General features: G+C 41.1%; 1 protein-coding gene across 2 annotated transcripts in view; it reads left to right on the plus strand.

Moving 5' to 3' along the window:
• The window catches only part of LOC139747975 (uncharacterized), a 135,310-nt gene extending 115,471 nt beyond the window's left edge, over positions 1–19,839 (plus strand). For both annotated transcript variants that reach the window (XM_071660487.1, XM_071660486.1), the window contains one exon: positions 19,265–19,839. In XM_071660487.1, coding sequence (XP_071516588.1) covers positions 19,265–19,313 — 49 coding nt within the window. In that variant the 3' untranslated portion in view covers positions 19,314–19,839. The remainder of the gene's footprint in view (positions 1–19,264) is intronic.
• The last annotated feature ends 1,650 nt before the right edge of the window (positions 19,840–21,489 follow it).

A 21,489-nucleotide genomic window follows, 5' to 3' on the forward strand; every position in this document is an offset into this window, starting at 1 on the left:
CCAGGAGAGACTGAGTACAGAATGGAAAAAGGTGAGAACAATGGAAGTAAGGGGAGTGGGGGAGGAATGGGATGTACTTAGGGAATCAGTGATGGATTGCGCAAAAGATGCTTGTGGCATGAGTAGAGTGGGAGGTGGGTTGATTAGAAAGGGTAGTGAGTGGTGGGATGAAGAAGTAAGAGTATTAGTGAAAGAGAAGAGAGAGGCATTTGGACGATTTTTGCAGGGAAAAAATGCAATTGAGTGGGAGATGTATAAAAGAAAGAGACAGGAGGTCAAGAGAAAGGTGCAAGAGGTGAAAAAAAGGGCAAATGAGAGTTGGGGTGAGAGAGTATCATTAAATTTTAGGGAGAATAAAAAGATGTTCTGGAAAGAGGTAAATAAAGTGCGTAAGACAAGGGAGCAAATGGGAATTTCAGTGAAGGGCGCAAATGGGGAGGTGAAAACAAGTAGTGGTGATGTGAGAAGGAGATGGAGTGAGTATTTTGAAGGTTTGTTGAATGTGTTTGATGATAGAGTGGCAGATATAGGGTGTTTTGGTTGAGGTGGTGTGCAAAGTGAGAGGGTTAGGGAAAATGATTTGGTAAACAGAGAAGAGGTAGTGAAAGCTTTGCGGAAGATGAAAGCCGGCAAGGCAACAGGTATGGATGGTATTGCAGTGGAATTTATTAAACAAGGGGGTGACTGTATTGTTGACTGGTTGGTAAGGTTATTTAATGTATGTATGACTCATGGTGAGGTTCCTGAGGATTGACGGAATGCGTGCATAGTGCCATTGTACAAAGGCAAAGGGGATAAGAGTGAGTGCTCAAATTACAGAGGTATAAGTTTGTTGAGTATTCCTGGTAAATTATATGGGAGGGTATTGATTGAGAGGGTGAAGGCATGTACAGAGCATCAGATTGGGGAAGAGCAGTGTGGTTTCAGAAGTGGTAGAGGATGTGTGGATTAGGTGTTTGCTTTGAAGAATGTATGTGAGAAATACTTAGAAAAGCAAATGGATTTGTATGTAGCGTTTATGGATCTGTAGAAGGCATATGATAGAGTTGATAGAGATGCTCTGTGGAAGGTATTAAGAATATATGGTGTGGGAGGAAAGTTGTTAGAAGCAGTGAAAAGTTTTTATCGAGGATGTAAGGCATGTGTACGTGTAGGAAGAGAGGAAAGTGATTGGTTCTCAGTGAATGTAGGTTTGCGGCAGGGGTGTGTGATGTCTCCATGGTTGTTTAATTTGTTTATGGATGGGGTTGTTAGGGAGGTATATCCAAGAGTTTTGGAGATAGGGGCAAGTATGAAGTCTGTTGGGGATGAGAGAGCTTGGGAAGTGAGTCAGTTGTTGTTCGCTGATGATACAGCGCTGGTGGCTGATTCATGTGAGGAACTGCAGAAGCTGGTGACTGAGTTTGGTAAAGTGTGTGGAAGAAAGTTAAGAGTAAATGTGAATAAGAGCAAGGTTATTAGGTACAGTAGGGTTGAGGGTCAAGTCAATTGGGAGGTGAGTTTGAATGGAGAAAAACTGGAGGAAGTGAAGTGTTTTAGATATCTGGGAGTGGATCTGGCAGCGGATGGAACCATGGAAGCGGAAGTGGATCATAGGGTGGGGGAGGGGGCGAAAATTCTGTGGGCCTTGAAGAGTGTGTGGAAGTCTAGAACATTATCTCGGAAAGCATAAATGGGTATGTTTGAAGGAATAGTGGTTCCAACAATGTTGTATGGTTGCGAGGCGTGGGCTATGGATAGAGTTGTGCGCAGGAGGATGGATGTGCTGGAAATGAGATGTTTGAGGAAAATGTGTGGTGTGAGGTATTTTGATCGAGTGAGTAACGTAAGGGTAAGAGAGATGTGTGGGAATAAAAAGAGCGTGGTTGAGAGAGCAGAAGAGGGTGTTTTGAAGTGGTTTGGGCACATGGAGAGAATGAGTGAAGAAAGACTGACCAAGAGGGTATATGTGTCGGAGGTGGACGGAACGAGGAGAAGAGGGAGACCAAATTGGAGGTGGAAAGATGGAGTGAAAAAGATTTTGTGTGATCGGGGCCTGAACATGCAGGAGGGTGAAAGGAGGGCAAGGAATAGAGTGAATTGGAGCGATGTGGTATACCGGGGTTGACGTGCTGTCAGTGGATTGAATCAAGGCATGTGAAGCGTCTGGGGTAAACCATGGAAAGCTGTGTAGGTATGTATATTTGCGTGTGTGGACGTATGTATATACATGTGTATGGGGGTGGGTTGGGCCATTCTTTCGTCTGTTTCCTTGCGCTACCTCGCCAACGCGGGAGACAGCGACAAAGTGTAATGAAATAAAAAATAAATAAATATATAAATTATATTTCTATTTATATATATATATTTTTTTTTCTTTCAAAAAGAAGGAACAGAGTGGGGCCAGGTGAGGATATTCGACAAAGGCCCAGTCCTATGCTCTTAACGCTACCTCGCTAACGCGGGAAATGGCTAATAGTTTAAAAAAAAGAAAAAGAAAGATATATATATATATATATATATATATATATATATATATATATATATATATATATATATATATATATATATATTATTATTTTTTTTTATTATACTTTGTCGCTGTCTCCCGCGTTTGCGAGGTAGCGCAAGGAAACAGACGAAAGAAATGGCCCAACCCCCCCCCCCCCATACACATGTATATACATACGTCCACACACGCAAATATACATGCCTACACAGCTTTCCATGGTTTACCCCAGACGCTTCACATGCCTTGCTTCAATCCACTGACAGCACGTCAACCCCGGTATACCACATCGCTCCAATTCACTCTATTCCTTGCCCTCCTTTCACCCTCCTGCATGTTCAGGCCCCGATCACACAAAATCTTTTTCACTCCATCTTTCCACCTCCAATTTGGTCTCCCTCTTCTCCTTGTTCCCTCCACCTCCGACACATATATCCTCTTGGTCAATCTTTCCTCACTCATCCTCTCCATGTGCCCAAACCACTTCAAAACACCCTCTTCTGCTCTCTCAACCACGCTCTTTTTATTTCCACACTTCTCTCTTACCCTTACGTTACTCACTCGATCAAACCACCTCACACCACACATTGTCCTCAAACATCTCATTTCCAGCACATCCATCCTCCTGCGCACAACTCTATCCATAGCCCACGCCTCGCAACCATACAACATTGTTGGAACTACTATTCCTTCAAACATACCCATTTTTGCTTTCCGAGATAATGTTCTCGACTTCCACACATTTTTCAAGGCCCCCAGGATTTTCGCCCCCTCCCCCACCCTATGATCCACTTCCGCTTCCATGGTTCCATCCGCTGCCAGATCCACTCCCAGATATCTAAAACACTTCACTTCCTCCAGTTTTTCTCCATTCAAACTCAACTCCCAATTGACTTGACCCTCAACCCTACTGTACCTAATAACCTTCCTCTTATTCACATTTACTCTTAACTTTCTTCTTCCACATACTTTTCCAAACTCAGTCACCAGCTTCTGCAGTTTTTCACATGAATCAGCCACCAGCGCTGTATCATCAGCGAACAACAACTGACTCACTTCCCAAGCTCTCTCATCCCCAACAGACTTCATACTTGCCCCTCTTTCCAAAACTCTTGCATTTACCTCCCTAACAACCCCATCCATAAACAAATTAAACAACCATGGAGACATCACACACCCCTGCCGGAAACCTACATTCACTGAGAACCAATCACTTTTCTCTCTTCCTACACGTACACATGCCTTACATCCTCGATAAAAACTTTTCACTGCTTCTAACAACTTTCCTCCCACACCATATATTCTTAATAACTTCCACAAAGCATCTCTATCAACTCTATCATATGCCTTCTCCAGATCCATAAATGCTACATACAAATCCATTTGCTTTTCTAAGTATTTCTCACATACATTCTTCAAAGCAAACACCTGATCCACACATCCTCTACCACTTCTGAAACCACACTGCTCTTCCCCAATCTGATGCTCTGTACATGCCTTCACCCTTTCAATCAATACCCTCCCATATAATTTACCAGGAATACTCAACAAACTTATACCTCTGTAATTTGAGCACTCACTCTTATCCCCTTTGCCTTTGTACAATGGCACTATGTACGCATTCCGCCAATCCTCAGGCACCTCACCATGAGTCATACATACATTAAATAACCTTACCAACCAGTCAACAATACAGTCACCCCCTTTTTTAATAAATTCCACTGCAATACCATCGAAACCTGCTGCCTTGCCGGCTCTCATCTTCCGCAAAGCTTTCACTACCTCTTCTCTGTTTACCAAATCATTTTCCCTAACCCTCTCACTTTGCACACCACCTCGACCAAAACACCCTATATCCGCCACTCTATCATCAAACACATTCAACAAACCTTCAAAATACTCACTCCATCTCCTTCTCACATCACCACTTGTTATCACCTCCCCATTTGCGCCCTTCACTGAAGTTCCCATTTGCTCCCTTGTCTTACGCACTTTATTTACCTCCTTCCAGAACATCTTTTTATTCTCCCTAAAATTTAATGATACTCTCTCACCCCAACTCTCATTTGCCCTTTTTTTCACCTCTTGCACCTTTCTCTTGACCTCCTGTCTCTTTCTTTTATACATCTCCCACTCAATTGCATTTTTTCCCTGCAAAAATCGTCCAAATGCCTCTCTCTTCTCTTTCACTAATACTCTTACTTCTTCATCCCACCACTCACTACCCTTTCTAATCAACCCACCTCCCACTCTTCTCATGCCACAAGCATCTTTTGCGCAATCCATCACTGATTCCCTAAATACATCCCATTCCTCCCCCACTCCCCTTACTTCCATTGTTCTCACCTTTTTCCATTCTGTACTCAGTCTCTCCTGGTACTTCCTCACACAGGTCTCCTTCTCAAGCTCACTTACTCTCACCACCCTCTTCACCCCAACATTCATTCTTCTTTTCTGAAAACCCATACAAATCTTCACCTTAGCCTCCACAAGGTAATGATCAGACATCCCTCCAGTTGCACCTCTCAGCACATTAACATCCAAAAGTCTCTCTTTCGCACGCCTGTCAATTAACACGTAATCCAATAACGCTCTCTCTCTCTCTCTCTCTCTCTCTCTCTCTCTCTCTCTCTCTCTCTCTCTCTCTCTCTCTCTCTCTCTCTCTCTCTCTCTCTCTCTCTCTCTCTCTCTCTCTCTCTATATATATATATATATATATATATATTGAAATTGGAGAAAAATGTAGCTTAGACATTGAAGCCTATTGATACAGGGGTTAAACTGATGAGAACTGATATTGACGTTTGTGTAAATAAATTATACATTTCCTTTTTTCCATAGCCAGAGGTTGAATCATTATGTGACATTCATTTTTTTCATTCATTTCAAGGTAGAAGTTTCAGTTTTCTAAATTGTTTCTTACATTTTTCATATGTATATATATGTATGTGTGTGTGTGTGTATATGTGCGTATGTATGTGTATGTGTGTGTATGTGTATATGTATATATATATGTATATTATCCCTGGGGATAGGGGTGAAAGAATACTTCCCACGTATTCCTCGCGTGTCGTAGAAAGCGACTAGAGGGGACGGGAGCGGGGGGCCAGAAATCCTCCCCTTCTTGTATTAACTTTCTAAAAATGGGAAACAGAAGAAGCAGTCACGCGGGGAGTGCTCATCCTCCTCAAAGGCTCAGAGTGGGGTGCCTAAATGTATGTGGATGTAACCAAGATGTGAAAAAAGGAGAGATAGGTAGTATGTTTGAGGAAAGGAACCTGGATGTTTTGGCTCTGAGTGAAACGAAGCTCAAGGGTAAAGGGGAAGAGTGGTTTGGGAATGTCTGGGGAGTAAAGTCAGGGGTTAGTGAGAGGACAAGAGCAAGGGAAGGAGTAGCAATACTCTTGAAACAGGAGTTGTGGGAGTATGTGATAGAGTGTAAGAAAGTAAATTCTCGATTAATATGGGTAAAACTGAAAGTTGATGGAGAGAGGTGGGTGATTATTGGTGCTTATGCACCTGGGCATGAGAAGAAAGATCAAGAGAGGCAAGTGTTTTGGGAGCAGCTGAATGAGTGTGTTAGTGGTTTTGATGCACGAGACCGGGTTATAGTGATGGGTGATTTGAATGCAAAGGTGAGTAATGTGGCAGTTGAGGGAATAATTGGTATACATGGGGTGTTCAGTGTCGTAAATGGAAATGATGAAGAGCTTATAGATTTATGTGCTGAAAAAGGACTGATGATTGGGAATACCTGGTTTAAAAAGCGAGATATACATAAGTATACTTATGTAAGTAGGAGAGATGGCCAGAGAGCGTTATTGGATTACGTGTTAATTGACAGGCGTGCGAAAGAGAGACTTTTGGATGTTAATGTGCTGAGAGGTGCAACTGGAGGGATGTCTGATCATTATCTTGTGGAGGCTAAGGTGAAGATTTGTATGGGTTTTCAGAAAAGAAGAGTGAATGTTGGGGTGAAGAGGGTGGTGAGAGTAAGTGAGCTTGAGAAGGAGACCTGTGTGAGGAAGTACCAGGAGAGACTGAGTACAGAATGGAAAAAGGTGAGAACAATGGAAGTAAGGGGTGTGGGGGAGGAATGGGATGTATTTACGGAATCAGTGATGGATTGCGCAAAAGATGCTTGTGGCATGAGAAGAGTGGGAGGTGGGTTGATTAGAAAGGGTAGTGAGTAGTGGGATGAAGAAGTAAGAGTATTAGTGAAAGAGAAGAGAGAGGCATTTGGACGATTTTTACAGGTAAAAAATGCAATTGAGTGGGAGATGTATAAAAGAAAGAGACAGGAGGTCAAGAGAAAGGTGCAAGAGGTGAAAAAAAGGGCAAATGAGAGTTGGGGTGAGAGAGTATCATTAAATTCTAGGGAGAATAAAAAGATGTTCTGGAAGGAGGTAAATAAAGTGCGTAAGACAAGGGAGCAAATGGGAACTTCAGTGAAGGGCGCAAATGGGGAGGTGATAACAAGTAATGGTGATGTGAGAAGGAGATGGAGTGAGTATTTCGAAGGTTTGTTGAATGTGTTTGATGATAAAGTGGCAGATATAGGGTATTTTGGTCGAGGTGGTGTGCAAAGTGAGAGGGTTAGGGAAAATGATTTGGTAAACAGAGAAGAGGTAGTGAAAGCTTTGCGGAAGATGAAAGCCGGCAAGGCAGCAGGTTTGGATGGTATTGCAGTGGAATTTATCAAAAAAGGGGGTGACTGTATTGTTGACTGGTTGGTAAGGTTATTTAATGTATGTATGACTCATGGTGAGGTGCCTGAGGATTGGCGGAATGCGTCCATAGTGCCATTGTACAAAGGTAAAGGGGGTAAGAGTGAGTGCTCAAATTACAGAGGTATAAGTTTGTTGAGTATTCCTGGTAAATTATATGGGAGGGTATTGATTGAGAGGGTGAAGGCATGTACAGAGCATCAGATTGGGGAAGAGCAGTGTGGTTTCAGAAGTGGTAGAGGATGTGTGGATCAGGTGTTTGCTTTGAAGAATGTATGTGAGAAATACTTAGAAAAGCAAATGGATTTGTATGTAGCATTTATGGATCTGGAGAAGGCATATGATAGAGTTGATAGAGATGCTCTGTGGAAGGTATTAAGAATATATGGTGTGGGAGGAAAGTTGTTAGAAGCAGTGAAAAGTTTTTATCGAGGATGTAAGGCATGTGTACGTGTAGGAAGAGAGGAAAATGATTGGTTCTCAGTGAATGTAGGTTTGCGGCAGGGGTGTGTGATGTCTCCATGGTTGTTTAATTTGTTTATGGATGGGGTTGTTAGGGAGGTAAATGCAAGAGTTTTGGAAAGAGGGGCAAGTATGAAGTCTGTTGGGGATGAGAGAGCTTGGGAAGTGAGTCAGTTGTTGTTTGCTGACGACACAGCGCTGGTGGCTGATTCATGTGTGAAACTGCAGAAGCTGGTGACTGAGTTTGGTAAAGTGTGTGGAAGAAGAAAGTTAAGAGTAAATGTGAATAAGAGCAAGGTTATTAGGTACAGTAGGGTTGAGGGTCAAGTCAGTTGGGAGGTGAGTTTGAATGGAGAAAAACTGGAGGAAGGGAAGTGTTTTAGATATCTGGGAGTGGATCTGGCAGCGGATGGAAGATGGAAGCGGAAGTGGATCATAGGGTGGGGGAGGGGGCGAAAATTCTGGGGGCCTTGAAGAATGTGTGGAAGTCGAGAACATTATCTCGGAAAGCAAAAATGGGTATGTTTGAAGGAATAGTGGTTCCAACAATGTTGTATGGTTGCGAGGCGTGGGCTATGGATAGAGTTGTGCGCAGGAGGATGGATGTGCTGGAAATGAGATGTTTGAGGACAATGTGTGGTGTGAGGTGATTTGATCGAGTGAGTAACTTAAGGGTAAGAGAGATGTGTGGAAATAAAAAGAGCGTGGTTGAGAGAGCAGAAGAGGGTGTTTTGAAGTGGTTTGGGCACATGGAAAGAATGAGTGAGGAAAGATTGACCAAGAGGATATATGTGTCGGAGGTGGAGGGAACAAGGAGAAGAGGGAGACCAAATTGGAGGTGGAAAGATGGAGTGAAAAAGATTTTGTGTGATCAGGGCCTGAACATGCAGGAGGGTGAAAGGAGGGCAAGGAACAGAGTGAATTGGAGCGATGTGGTATACCGGGGCTGACGTGCTGTCAGTGGATTGAATCAAGGCATGTGAAGCGTCTGCGGTAAACCATGGAAAGCTGTGTAGGTATGTATATTTGCGTGTGTGGACGTATGTATATACATGTGTATGGTTGGGGTTGGGCCATTTCTTTCGTCTGCTTCCTTGCGCTACCTCGCAAACGCGGGAGACAGCGACAAAGTATAAAAAAAAAATATATATATATATATATGTATATATATATATATATATATATTTATATATATATATATATATATATATATATATATATATATATATATATGCATATATATATATATATATATATATATATATATATATATATATATATATATATATATATATATATATATATATATATATATATATATATATATATATATATATATATATATATATGCATATATATATATATATATATATATATATATATATATATATATATATATATATATATATATATATATATATATATATATATATATATATATATATGCATATATATATATATATATATATATATATATATTAGGGGTTTTCAGAAAAGAAGAGTGAATGTTGGGGTGAAGAGGGTGGTGAGAGTAAGTGAGCTAGGGAAGGAGACTTGTGTGAGGAAGTACCAGGAGAGACTGAGTACAGAATGGAAAAAGGTGAGAACAATTGAAGTAAGGGGAGTGGGGGAGGAATGGGATGTATTTAGGGAATCAGTGATGGATTGCGCAAAAGATGCTTGTGGCATGAGAAGAGTGGGAGGTGGGTTGATTAGAAAGGGTAGTGAGTGGTGGGATGAAGAAGTAAGAGTATTAGTGAGAGAGAAGAGAGAGGCATTTGGAAGACTTTTGTAGGGAAAAAATGCAATTGAGTGGGAGACGTATAAAAGAAAGAGACAGGAGGTCAAGAGAAAGGTGGAAGAGGTGAAAAAAAGGGCAAATGAGAGTTGGGGTGAGAGAGTATCATTAAATTTTAGGGAGAATAAAAAGATGTTCTGGAAGGAGGTAAATAAAGTGCGTAAGACAAGGGAGCAAATGGGAACTTCAGTGAAGGGCGCAAATGGGGAGGTGATAACAAGTAGTGGTGATGTGAGAAGGAGATGGAGTGAGTATTTTGAAGGTTTGTTGAATGTGTTTGATGATAGAGTGGCAGATATAGGGTGTTTTGGTCGAGGTGGTGTGCACAGTGAGAGGGTTAGGGAAAATGATTTGGTAAACAGAGAAGAGGTAGTAAAAATCTTTGCGGAAGATGAAAGCCGGCAAGGCAGCAGGTTTGGATGGTATTGCAGTGGAATTTATTAAAAAAGGTTGTGACTGTATTGTTGACTGGTTGGTAAGGTTATTTGATGTATGTATGACTCACGGTGAGGTGCCTTAGGATTGGCGGAATGCGTGCATAGTGCCATTGTACAAAGGCAAAGGGGATAAGAGTGAGTGCTCAAATTACAGAGGTATAAGTTTGTTGAGTATTCCTGGTAAATTATATGGGAGGGTGTTGATTGAGAGGGTGAAGGCATGTACAGAGCATCAGATTGGGGAAGAGCAGTGTGGTTTCAGAAGTGGTAGAGGATGTGTGGATCAGGTGTTTGCTTTGAAGAATGTATGTGAGAAATACTTAGAAAAGCAAATGGATTTGTATGTAGCATTTATGGATCTGGAGAAGGCATATGATAGAGTTGATAGAGATGCTATGTGGAAGGTATTAAGAATATATGGTGTGGGAGGCAAGTTGTTAGAAGCAGTGAAAAGTTTTTATCGAGGATGTAAGGCATGTGTACGTGTAGGAAGAGAGGAAAGTGATTGGTCCTCAGTGAATGTAGGTTTGCGGCAGGGGTGTGTGATGTCTCCATGGTTGTTTAATTTGTTTATGGATGGGGTTGTTAGGGAGGTGAATGCAAGAGTTTTGAAAAGAGGAGCAAGTATGAAGTCTGTTGGGGATGAGAGAGCTTGGGAAGTGAGTCAGTTGTTGTTCGCTGATGATACAGCGCTGGTGGCTGATTCATGTGAGAAACTGCAGAAGCTGGTGACTGAGTTTGGTAAAGTGTGTGAAAGAAGAAAGTTAAGAGTAAATTTGAATAAGAGCAAGGTTATTAGGTACAGTATTGTAGAGGGTCAAGTCAATTGGGAGGTAAGTTTGAATGGAGAAAAACTGGAGGAAGTGAAGTGTTTTAGATATCTGGGAGTGGATCTGGCAGCGGATGGAACCATGGAAGCGGAAGTGGATCATAGGGTGGGGGAGGGGGCGAAAATTCTGGGAGCCTTGAAGAATGTGTGGAAGTCGAGAACATTATCTTGGAAAGCAAAAATGGGTATGTTTGAAAGAATAGTGAATCCAACAATGTTGTATGGTTGCGAGGCATGGGCTATGGATAGAGGTGTGCGTAGGAGGATGGATGTGCTGGAAATGAGATTTTTGAGGACAATGTGTGGTGTGAGGTGGTTTGATCGAGTAAGTAACGTAAGGGTAAGAGGGATGTGTGGAAATAAAATGAGCGTGGTTGAGAGAGCAGAAGAGGTTGTTTTGAAATGGTTTGGGCACATGGAGAGAATGAGTGAGGAAAGATTGACCAAGAGGATATATGTGTCGGAGGTGGAGGGAACGAGGAGAAGTGGGAGACCAAATTGTAGGTGGAAAGATGGAGTGAAAAAGATTTTGTGTGATCGGGGCCTGAACATGCAGGAGGGTGAAAGGAGGGCAAGGAATAGAGTGAATTGGATCGATGTGGTATACCGGGGTTGACGTGCTGTCAGTGGATTGAATCAGGGAATGTGAAGCGTCTGGGGTAAACCATGGAAAGCTGTGTAGATATGTATATTTGCGTGTGTGGACGTATGTTTATACATGTGTATGGGGGTAGGTGGGGCCATTTCTTTCGTCTGTTTACTTGCGCTACCTCGCAAACGCGGGAGACAACGACAAAAATATATATATATATATATATATATATATATATATATATATATATATATATATATATATATATATATATATATATATATATATATATATATATATATATATATATATATATATATATATATATATATATATATATATATATATATATATATATATATATATATATATATATATATATATATATATATATATATCTATATATATATATATATATATATATATATATATATATATATATATATATATATATATATATATATATATATATATATATATATATGCGTCATGTCTCCATGGTTGTTTGATTTGTTTCTGGATGTAGTGGTTAGGGATGTCAATCTTAGTGTTTTGGAGAGATGGGCAGGTATGCTGACTGCTCTGGATGAGAGGGCTTGGTAAGTGAGTCAGTTGTTGTTCGCTGATGATACGGCGTTCGTGGCTGATTCGGATGAGAAACTGCTGAGGTTGGTGACTGAGGGTGTGTGGTTTCAGAAGTGGTAGAGGATGTGTGGATCAGGTGTTTGCTTTGAAGAATGTATGTGAGAAATACTTAGAAAAGCAAATGGATTTGTATGTAGCATTTATGGATCTGGAGAAGGCATATGACAGAATTGATAGAGATACTCTGTGGAAGGTATTAAGAATATATGGTGTGGGAGGCAAGTTGTTAGAATCAGTGAAAAGTTCTTATCGAGGATGTAAGGCATATGTACGTGTAGGAAGAGAGGAAAGTGATTGGTTCTCAGTGAATGTAGGTTTGCGGCAGGGGTGTGTGATGTCTCCATGGTTGTTTAATTTGTTTATGGATGGGGTTGTTAGGGAGGTGAATGCAAGAGTTTTGGAAAGAGGGGCAAGTATGAAGTCTGTTGTGGATGAGAGAGCTTGGGAAGTGAGTCAGTTGTTGTTCGCTGATGATACAGCGCTGGTGGCTGATTCATGTGAGAAACTGCAGAATCTGGTGACTGAGTTTGGTAAAGTGTGTGAAAGAAGAAAGTTAAGAGTAATTGTGAATAAGAGCAAGGTAATTAGGTACAGTAGGGTTGAGGGTCGAGCCAATTGTGAGGTAAGTTTTAATGGTATACCGGGGTTGACGTGCTGTCAGTGGATTGAATCAGGGCATGTGAAGCGTCTGGGGTAAACCATGGAAAGCTGTGTAGGTATGTATATTTGCGTGTGTGGACGTATGTATATACATGTGTATGGGTGTGGGTGGGGCCATTTCTTTCGTCTGTTTCCTTGCGCTACCTCGCAAACGCGGGAGACAACGACAAAAAAAATTATGTATATATATATATATATATATATATATATATATATATATATATATATATATATATATATATATATATATATATATATATATATATATATATATATATATATATATATATATATATATATATATATATATATATATATATATATATATATATATATACATAATTTTTTTTGTCGTTGTCTCCCGCGTTTGCGAGGTAGCGCAAGGAAACAGACGAAAGAAATGGCCCCACCCACCCCCATACACATGTATATACATACGTCCACACACGCAAATATACATACCTACACAGCTTTCCATGGTTTACCCCAGACGCTTCACATATATATATATATATATATATATATATATATATATATATATATATATATATATATATATATATATATGCGTCATGTCTCCATGGTTGTTTGATTTTTTCTGGATGTAGTGGTTAGGGATGGGAATCTAAGTGTTTTGGAGAGATGGGCAGGTATGCTGACTGTTCTGGATGAGAGGGCTTGGTAAGTGAGTCAGTTGTTGTTCGCTGATGATACGGCGTTCGTGGCTGATTCGGATGAGAAACTGCTGAGGTTGGTGACTGAGGGTGTGTGGTTTCAGAAGTGGTAGAGGATGTGTGGATCAGGTTTTTGCTTTGAAGAATGTATTTGAGAAATACTTAGAAAAGCAAATTGATTTGTATGTAGCACTTATGGATCTGGAGAAGGCATATGATAGAGTTGATAGAGATGCTCTGTGGAAGGTATTAAGAATATATGGTGTGGGAGACAAGTTGTTAGAATCAGTGAAAAGTTTTTATCGAGGATGTAAGTGTGTGGAAAGAGAAAGTTGATAGTAATTGTGAGTAAGAGCAAGCTTGTTACGTTCAGTACGGGTGAGGGGCAAGCTAATTGTGAGGTAAATTTGAATGGAGAAAAACTGGAATTAGTGACGTCTCTTAGATACCTAAGAGTGAACTTAGCTGCTGACTGAGCCATGGAAGCGGAAGTGAATGTTAAGGTAAGGGAGGGGGTGAAGGTTCTGGGAGCGTTGAAGAATGTGTGGAAGGCGAGAACGTTATCTCGGAGAGCAGAAATGGGTATGTTTAAAGGTATAGTGGCTCCAACAATATTACATGGTTATGAGGCATGGGCTATAGATAGGGTTGTGGGGACGAGGGTGGATGAGTTGGAAATGAAATGTTTTAGGGGACAATATATGGAGTGAAGTGGTTTCATCGAGTAAGTAATGTAAGGGTAAGAGAGATGTGTGGTGATAAAAAGAGTATGTTTGAGAGAGCAGAAGTGGGTGTGTCGAAGTGGTTTGGACACATGAAGAGATTGAGTGAGGAAAGACTGATGAAGAGGATATATGTTTCAGAGGCGGAGGGATCAAGGAGAAGCGGGAGACCAAATTGGAATTGGAAGGATGGGGTAAAAAAGATTTTGAGCGATCTGGGCCTGAAGATACAGGAGGGTGAAAGGCGTGCAAGGAATAGCGTGAATGGAACGATGTTGTATACTTGGGTCGACGTGCTGTCAGTGGACTGAACCAGGGCATAGTTTACCCCAGACGTTTTATATGCCCTAGGTCAGTCCATTGACAGAACATCGACCCCGGTATACCATATCGTTCCAGTTCACTCTGTTCTTTCCACGCCTCTCATCATACTCTGTGTTCAGGACTCGATCACTCAAAATCTTTTTCACTCCATCCTTCCACATCAAAATTGGTCTCCCACTTATTTTTTTTCCACACATGCATATCACCATTTCATTATTTATTCTAGCACATCCCCCTCTGTACAACGCTATCTATAGACCATGCCTCTCAACCATATGATATTGTTTGAACTACTATTCTTTCAAACATACTCATTTTTTTGTTCTCCAATATAACGTTCTCTCCTTCTAGAAATTCTTCATCGCTTCCAGAACCTTTGACCCCTTCCAGAAATTCTTCATCTCTTCCAGAACATTTGACCCTCCCCCACCCTGTGACTCAATTCCGCTTCCATGGATCCATTCGCTGCCAAGTTCACTCATAGATACCTAAAACACTTCACTTTTTCCATTTTTTCTCCATTATCTTGTCCTTCTACCCTACTGAGCCTAATAACCTTTCTGTCGTTCACATTGTTCTCAATTTTCTTTTTTCACACACTTTTCCAAACTCAGTCACCAACCTCTGCAGTTTCTAACTCGAATCAGCCACTTCTGTATCATCAGCGAACAGTAACTGACCCACTTCCCAGGCCCTCTCATCCTAATTAGACTGTATACTCGCCCATATCTCCAAAACTCTTGAATTTACCCACCTAACTACCATATCCATTAAAAAATCAAACAACCATGGAGACATCACACACCCTTGCCGCAGACAGACCTTCAATGTGAACCAATCACTCTCCTCTCTTCCTACTCGTACACGTGCTTCTTGATAAAAACTTTCCACTGCTTCTAGTAGCTTACCTCCTACACCATATACTCTTTAAGATCTTCCTCAAAGCATCTCTATCAACCCTATCGTATGCCTTCTCCCGATCCAGAAATACCACATACGAATTCATGTTTTTCAAAAATTTCTCATACTTATTCATCAAAGCAGACTCCTGATCCACACATCCTCTACCACTTCTGCAGCCATGCTGCTCCTCTCTAATCTGATGCTCTGTACATAGCTTGACGCAATCAGTACCCTTCCATACAATTTTCCAGGAATACTCAACAAACTTATGTCTCTGTAGTTTGAACACCCACCATATCTCCTTTGCCTTTGTACAGTGGCACAATAAATGCACTTAGGTACTTCACCACGATCCATACATACATTGAATATCCTTACCAACCAATCAACATCACATTCACCATCTTTCTCAATCAATTCAACTGCAATATCATCCAAACCCTCCGCCTTCCTGAGTTATATCTTCCGCATGGCTTTCATCTCCTCTTCTCTCTTAACCAAATAATTCTCCCTCACCTTCTCCTTTCGCACATCACCCCTACTAAAACACCCTACATCTGCCACTTTGTCATCAAACACATTCAATAAATTTGAATGTGTTCACATTCACTCCAACTGTTTCTCACTTCATCGCTACCTGTAATCATTTATCCACTTGCTTCCTTCACCGATGTTCCCATTTGTTCTCTTGTCTTGCGCACATTATTTATCTCCTTCCAAAACATCTTTATATTCTCCCTAAAGTTTAATAATGCTCTCTCACACCAACTTTTATTTGCCTTCTTTATCAACCCATGCATCTTCCTCTTGACCTCCTGCCGCTTCCTCTTATACATCTCCCAGTCATTTGTACTCCTTCCTTGTAAGTATCGTCCAAACGCTTCTATTTTCTTTTTCACTGCAACAACTTTTCTTCTTCATTCCACCACTCACTACCCTCTCTAATCTTCCCATCTCCCACCTTTCTCGTGCCACATTCCTCACCCACTCCCCTCACGTCATTTGCTCTCGCCTTTTGACATACTATTGTCAATATCTCCTATTACTTCCTTAAAGAGGTCTCCTTTCCAAGCTCACTTACACTCACCACTCTCTTCTCCCCAACAGTCTCTCTTCTGTTTTTTGAAAACCTCTACAAATCTTCACCTTCGTCTCCGCAAGATAGTGGCCAGACATCACCCCAGCTGCCCCTCTCAGCACATTAACATCCAGAAGTCTCTCCTTTACATGCCTATCAATTAAAACGTAATCCAATAATGCCATTTGACCATCTCTCGTACTCATATACGTATACTTATGTATATCTCTTTTTAAACCGGGTATTCCCAGTCACCAGTCTTTTTTCAGCACACAAATCCACAAGCTCCTCGCTATTTCCTTTCACAACACTAAATACCCCATGTACACCAATTATAACCTCAACTACCACATAACTCACCTTCGCATTTAAATCACTCATAACTAATACCAGGTCTCTTGCACCGAAGCTAATGACACACTCAGCTGCTCCGTAAACACCTGCCTCTCGTCATCTTTTTTCTCATGGCCAAGTGCATGAGCACCAATAATCACCCATCTCTCTCCATCCGGTTTCAGTTTTACCTACATCTATCTTGAATTTACTTTCTTACACTCTATCACACACTCCCACAACTCCTGCTCCAAGAGTGGTGCTACGCCTTCCTAAGTTCCTTTCCTCTCACCAGCCCATAACTCTACTCCCAATACTTTTCCAGACCATTCTTCCCCTTCACCCTTGAGCTTCGTTTCACCCAGAGCCAGAATATCTAGGCTTCTTTGCTCAAGCATATTACTTATCTCTCCTTTCTTCTCGCCCCAGTCTGAGCCTTCGAGGAGGATGAGAACTAGCCACTTGACTTTTGTTTATTATATCCTCAGACAGAGTGGGGGAGGTACAAGTGCTGAAGTCTTTAGAAGCACAGAGTTAGCAGTAGGAGGGGCACTAATTATGTGAACTGACGTTTGTCATTTCTCTCCTTACGTGGTGTGTGGACAGGGTTATTCTGGTGGATACTTCTGAAAATTATTTCAGTTAACACTGTCACATTTAAAATGGCCAAAGGACATATTTACACTACGATCAAATGTACCAGAGATCAAAAACGATTCAGTTACATTCCTTTCACTGAAAGAATTTGATTCAGCTATGGTCTTAGTTCCTTCCCAGTCGATAAGGTGATCAAAAGTAGCTTTATGTTGAAATAAGACGTTGATCTGTTGGGCTATCCTAGCACTATACTTATGTTGTGAGATCCTAGTCTCCAAATCCTTCCCCGATTGTCCAATATAAATTAGTTACAGTCTTTACATGGGACTTAATAAACAACACCTGTAATATTTGATGGGTTTCTTTTGACGAGGGCTTTCTTAATGGTATTGTCATATTTGAATACTACTTGTACGATAAGTCTTTGAGAATGTGAACACATTCGAGAAAATTCTCATAGAAAGGAAGAACAACGGTTCTTTGGTTAGCTTTGCATTCTGGCTTATCATTTTAGCCACTATAGAAACGTTTCCTTGCTGTGTTCTGACACTGGTTAATTATATTTATTGGGTATCTTATCTTCTGTCAAATGCACTGAATCATTTTCAGTTCATCTAAAAATTCAGGTTCTAAAATTCTATATGCTCTCGTGTACATAGATATGAAAACCGATCTTTTTACGCTAATATGATGATTTTGAATAATACTGGATATAAGACAGTATATTTGTAGGTTTTCTGTAAACCTTAGTTTTCAAGATACCTTTATCCCAGGTGACCTCTACATTTAAAAAGGGTAACTTATTAATTTCGACTTCATGAGTAAACTTTGTGGAAGGAGCTAATGAGTTTATCTCGTGCATGAAGTCCTCTATTGATAGATTATTAGGCCAAAACAAAGTACTTCGTCCACACATCGGAGCCAAACTGTTTTGTTCCTTTATAGTGTTCAGAAAATGATTTTCAAAATGTTCCATGTAAATATTTGCTGGGGATGCCCTCAAGTTGTTCCCCAAGATGTTTGAAAGGAAGGTTAACACATCATTTACCGGGACGTTGGTGAACAGCAATTTCACGTAAAAACTCACTGTTCTATAAGAATACTTTATATTCTGGGATTTCAGCTTTCTAACCAATCCTCGCTGTTTTTTTACTAATGAATCTGAAATGATACCCACAAAAGGAGACAGTAATGTCACTAGCCACTTGGATGGCATATATGCAGCAGAACCTATAGAGCTTAAAAGCTCTTATAAGTTTTTAGTATCAGCAATTAAGACAGATTCAATGACGTTACGAGTAGCATAATCAAATGAGGGGTATGATATGACTGGATATTAAGGTGTACAGGATTATTGTTTTCTTGCAAGTGCTTAGCGATTGCATTACTTTGGATATCTCAGCGTACTGAATGACAGTGCCAATGCATCTCTCATTTACTGGTTTACTTGTCTGGCCAATGTATTCATCTTTACATGCGTTACATATGACAGCGTAAACATTCCCAATTTTCTGTTAGTTTGGCCTAGTTTTGATTAGTCTTACTGATAGCTATTGTATTGGAAGGCAGCATTAACAGCACTGTTTTCAGTACCTGTCTTACATTAGAAAGTTAAAAAAAAAGGACAAGATCAAACATTATTTTTGTTACTAGATGCATAAAATGTCTTCCTGGATTTCCAGTAAGCTTTGTTCATAAACCACTTAGGATAATATAACTGTCTAAAGGATCTACCAACTTGTGGGATCACATATCTATAACGCTTTTAGAAACATAGACATAACTACAGGCATCCTTTACGGAAGGGTCATTTACTGAAGAAATGATGAATATAGCGTTGGTAGTCTTCCAGTGGATCGTAAAGGATAAGTGATCAGATTTCCTAGCTACTAACACATCAAGACGCAGCAATTTGCATTCTTAAACATACTCACGAGTCCACAACCTTCATGCAGTAAGTGTTAGACGTGTGACTCTCGTCCGTTGTTTTGACAGTGTCGGGGATGTGAAGTGCGTGGCGGAGGAGTGGCCGTGCTGGGCCTAGAGCAAGACAACCAGGGAGGTGGCTTCAATCATGGCCAGGTGACCCATGGCCATCTTACCCACCTACACGTGTGGCCCTCGGCACTTTCTTACCGTCAGCTTCTCCCACACTTCGTTTGCTGCAAGGCGTCCCTCGCGTTTCAAGACAACTTGGTCTGTAACAGGACCTCACCTAGTGGCAGCTGTGGCACTCACAGTGACCAACTCCTGAAAGCTCCAACAGCGGAGGGTCGAGTCATCGCTTGGGGCAGAACACCTCTGGCCCTGATGGGCGGCGCCCTTCTTCTACCGCTCCAGTCTTAACGTTATCACCCGTACTTCAGGCTCAGAAAAAGCCTGTAATATATCAATATGAAACTCTTGTTACTCATATCATCAGAACCATTATATCCGTACCAAGTATCATGAACTGTGCTGAACACTTGAAGACAAAGTCTAAAAGTATAATTCAGTTAGACGAAGCACATAAGCACTCTGATCTAACTTTATCAAAGAAAAGAAGATCATTATAAAAGATAAATCCTAATCATGTATGTTTAATTATATACTGAAATGACTAATTCAGAGAAGCAGGGATCTACGTCAAAATGTGATTCGCAGGATGATGAGAGGCTTGCACAGGACAGAGCGAATGGGAGCGATTTGGTTTACAGGAGGTAAGGCGTTGTCAATAAAATGAACCAGATCATGTGAAACGTCCGGGGAAACTACAGAATGGACTTTTGGGCCTGGTGATAAATAGTGAGCTGTGGCGTTGGTGCATTACACGTAACACCTAGAAATTCGATGAGAGAGAATTAGGCTATTTTCTTCTCTGTTCCTGGCGCTACTTCACTGACGCCATAATAGTGAACAGCTCGTGGATTTATGTGCTAAAAGAAGGCTGTTGATTGGGAATACTTAGATTAAAAGAGGGATGTACACAAGTGTGTATAAGTATGCGAGTGGTAGCATGGTCAGCGGGCATCATTGGATTACTTATCAAGTGACAGGTATGCAAAAGAGAGACTTGTAGATGTAAATGAGAACCCCGTTGTTCATGGACGTGAGACGAGGGATTGCTCGTAATCGAATAGTCATTTCTCTATCATAGGCAGTATAACAAGCCCATCTCCCAGGCATATGATAGGGGGTTGATTCCTTACTGATGGAAAGCATTATGTGTGCGTGTGTGACTGCTGCCAGAGAGAAGGAGGGTTCACGTATTAGAGTAGTAGCCCCTCCCACGACCCCTGCAAATTTAAGGTATACTCCTTTGACTACACTTTCTTTTGTGGCTGCCAACAGCGAGAAGGGGGGCTTGGGTGGTAGTGTATTGGCCCCTCCCAATAACCCAGCTAATTCAAGGATCATCCCGCCCACTGCCCTTGAAATAATCCATTAGGTAGCAGGCTGTTGACAACAGCCGCCCAGGGTGGTATTATCAAAGCGGGACTACCGCGCTAGTCTTGCCATTTTCTCTTTACAAGCACCACACACCTATTCAAACCTCGCTTACTCTTTTCACATACGTACTCTTACAACTCCTTTACACTAAGATATTTCTACGTATAATCATGATAAGCTCAACAGATCTATGGCCCTAGTTCCCGGTATCAATGGGTGCAAAGAATCTCCGAGTTTCCGCCTGACTCTGCCAGTGTGAGGGAGGGCTCTGACAGTAGTAGTACCGGACCCTCCAACGAACTTTCCCTCTCTGCTAGACCTTCCTCTTTTTCTATTCACTCTGTCAATGTTCTTGGTATATCGAGTAACCTCTACTCTGTTGAACATCATATCTGTCTCGTACCTCTCGTAATATCTTACTTCTCTCTGAGAACAGTTGTCTAATGATGTTCTCACGAGTCCCTTTTTCATATCCAACTATAGTCTCCACTCACGAATCCGGTTCAGACGTGGTGTTTGTGCTTATTCCAGTATCAACACACTTGTTGTACGCCTCAAATTTCTTGAGTCACCAGACTTTGATGCTATGTGGCTCAAGGTCTGTCCCTCATCTACCACACTTTTCCCCTCTTTCGCCTGTTGCTCTCCTAATCATACATCTTTCTTAGACTTTCTAAACTCTTGCCCTGAGACTGTGGCATCCTTTTACCCGCAAACCGAGATCCTCTACTCGGGAATTTCAACATTCACCACAGGGAATGTTTGTGAATTCCTCCCATGTGGATTGTAGA

This window comes from Panulirus ornatus, chromosome 71 (assembly GCF_036320965.1).
Source record: "Panulirus ornatus isolate Po-2019 chromosome 71, ASM3632096v1, whole genome shotgun sequence".
NCBI lineage: Eukaryota > Metazoa > Arthropoda > Malacostraca > Decapoda > Palinuridae > Panulirus > Panulirus ornatus.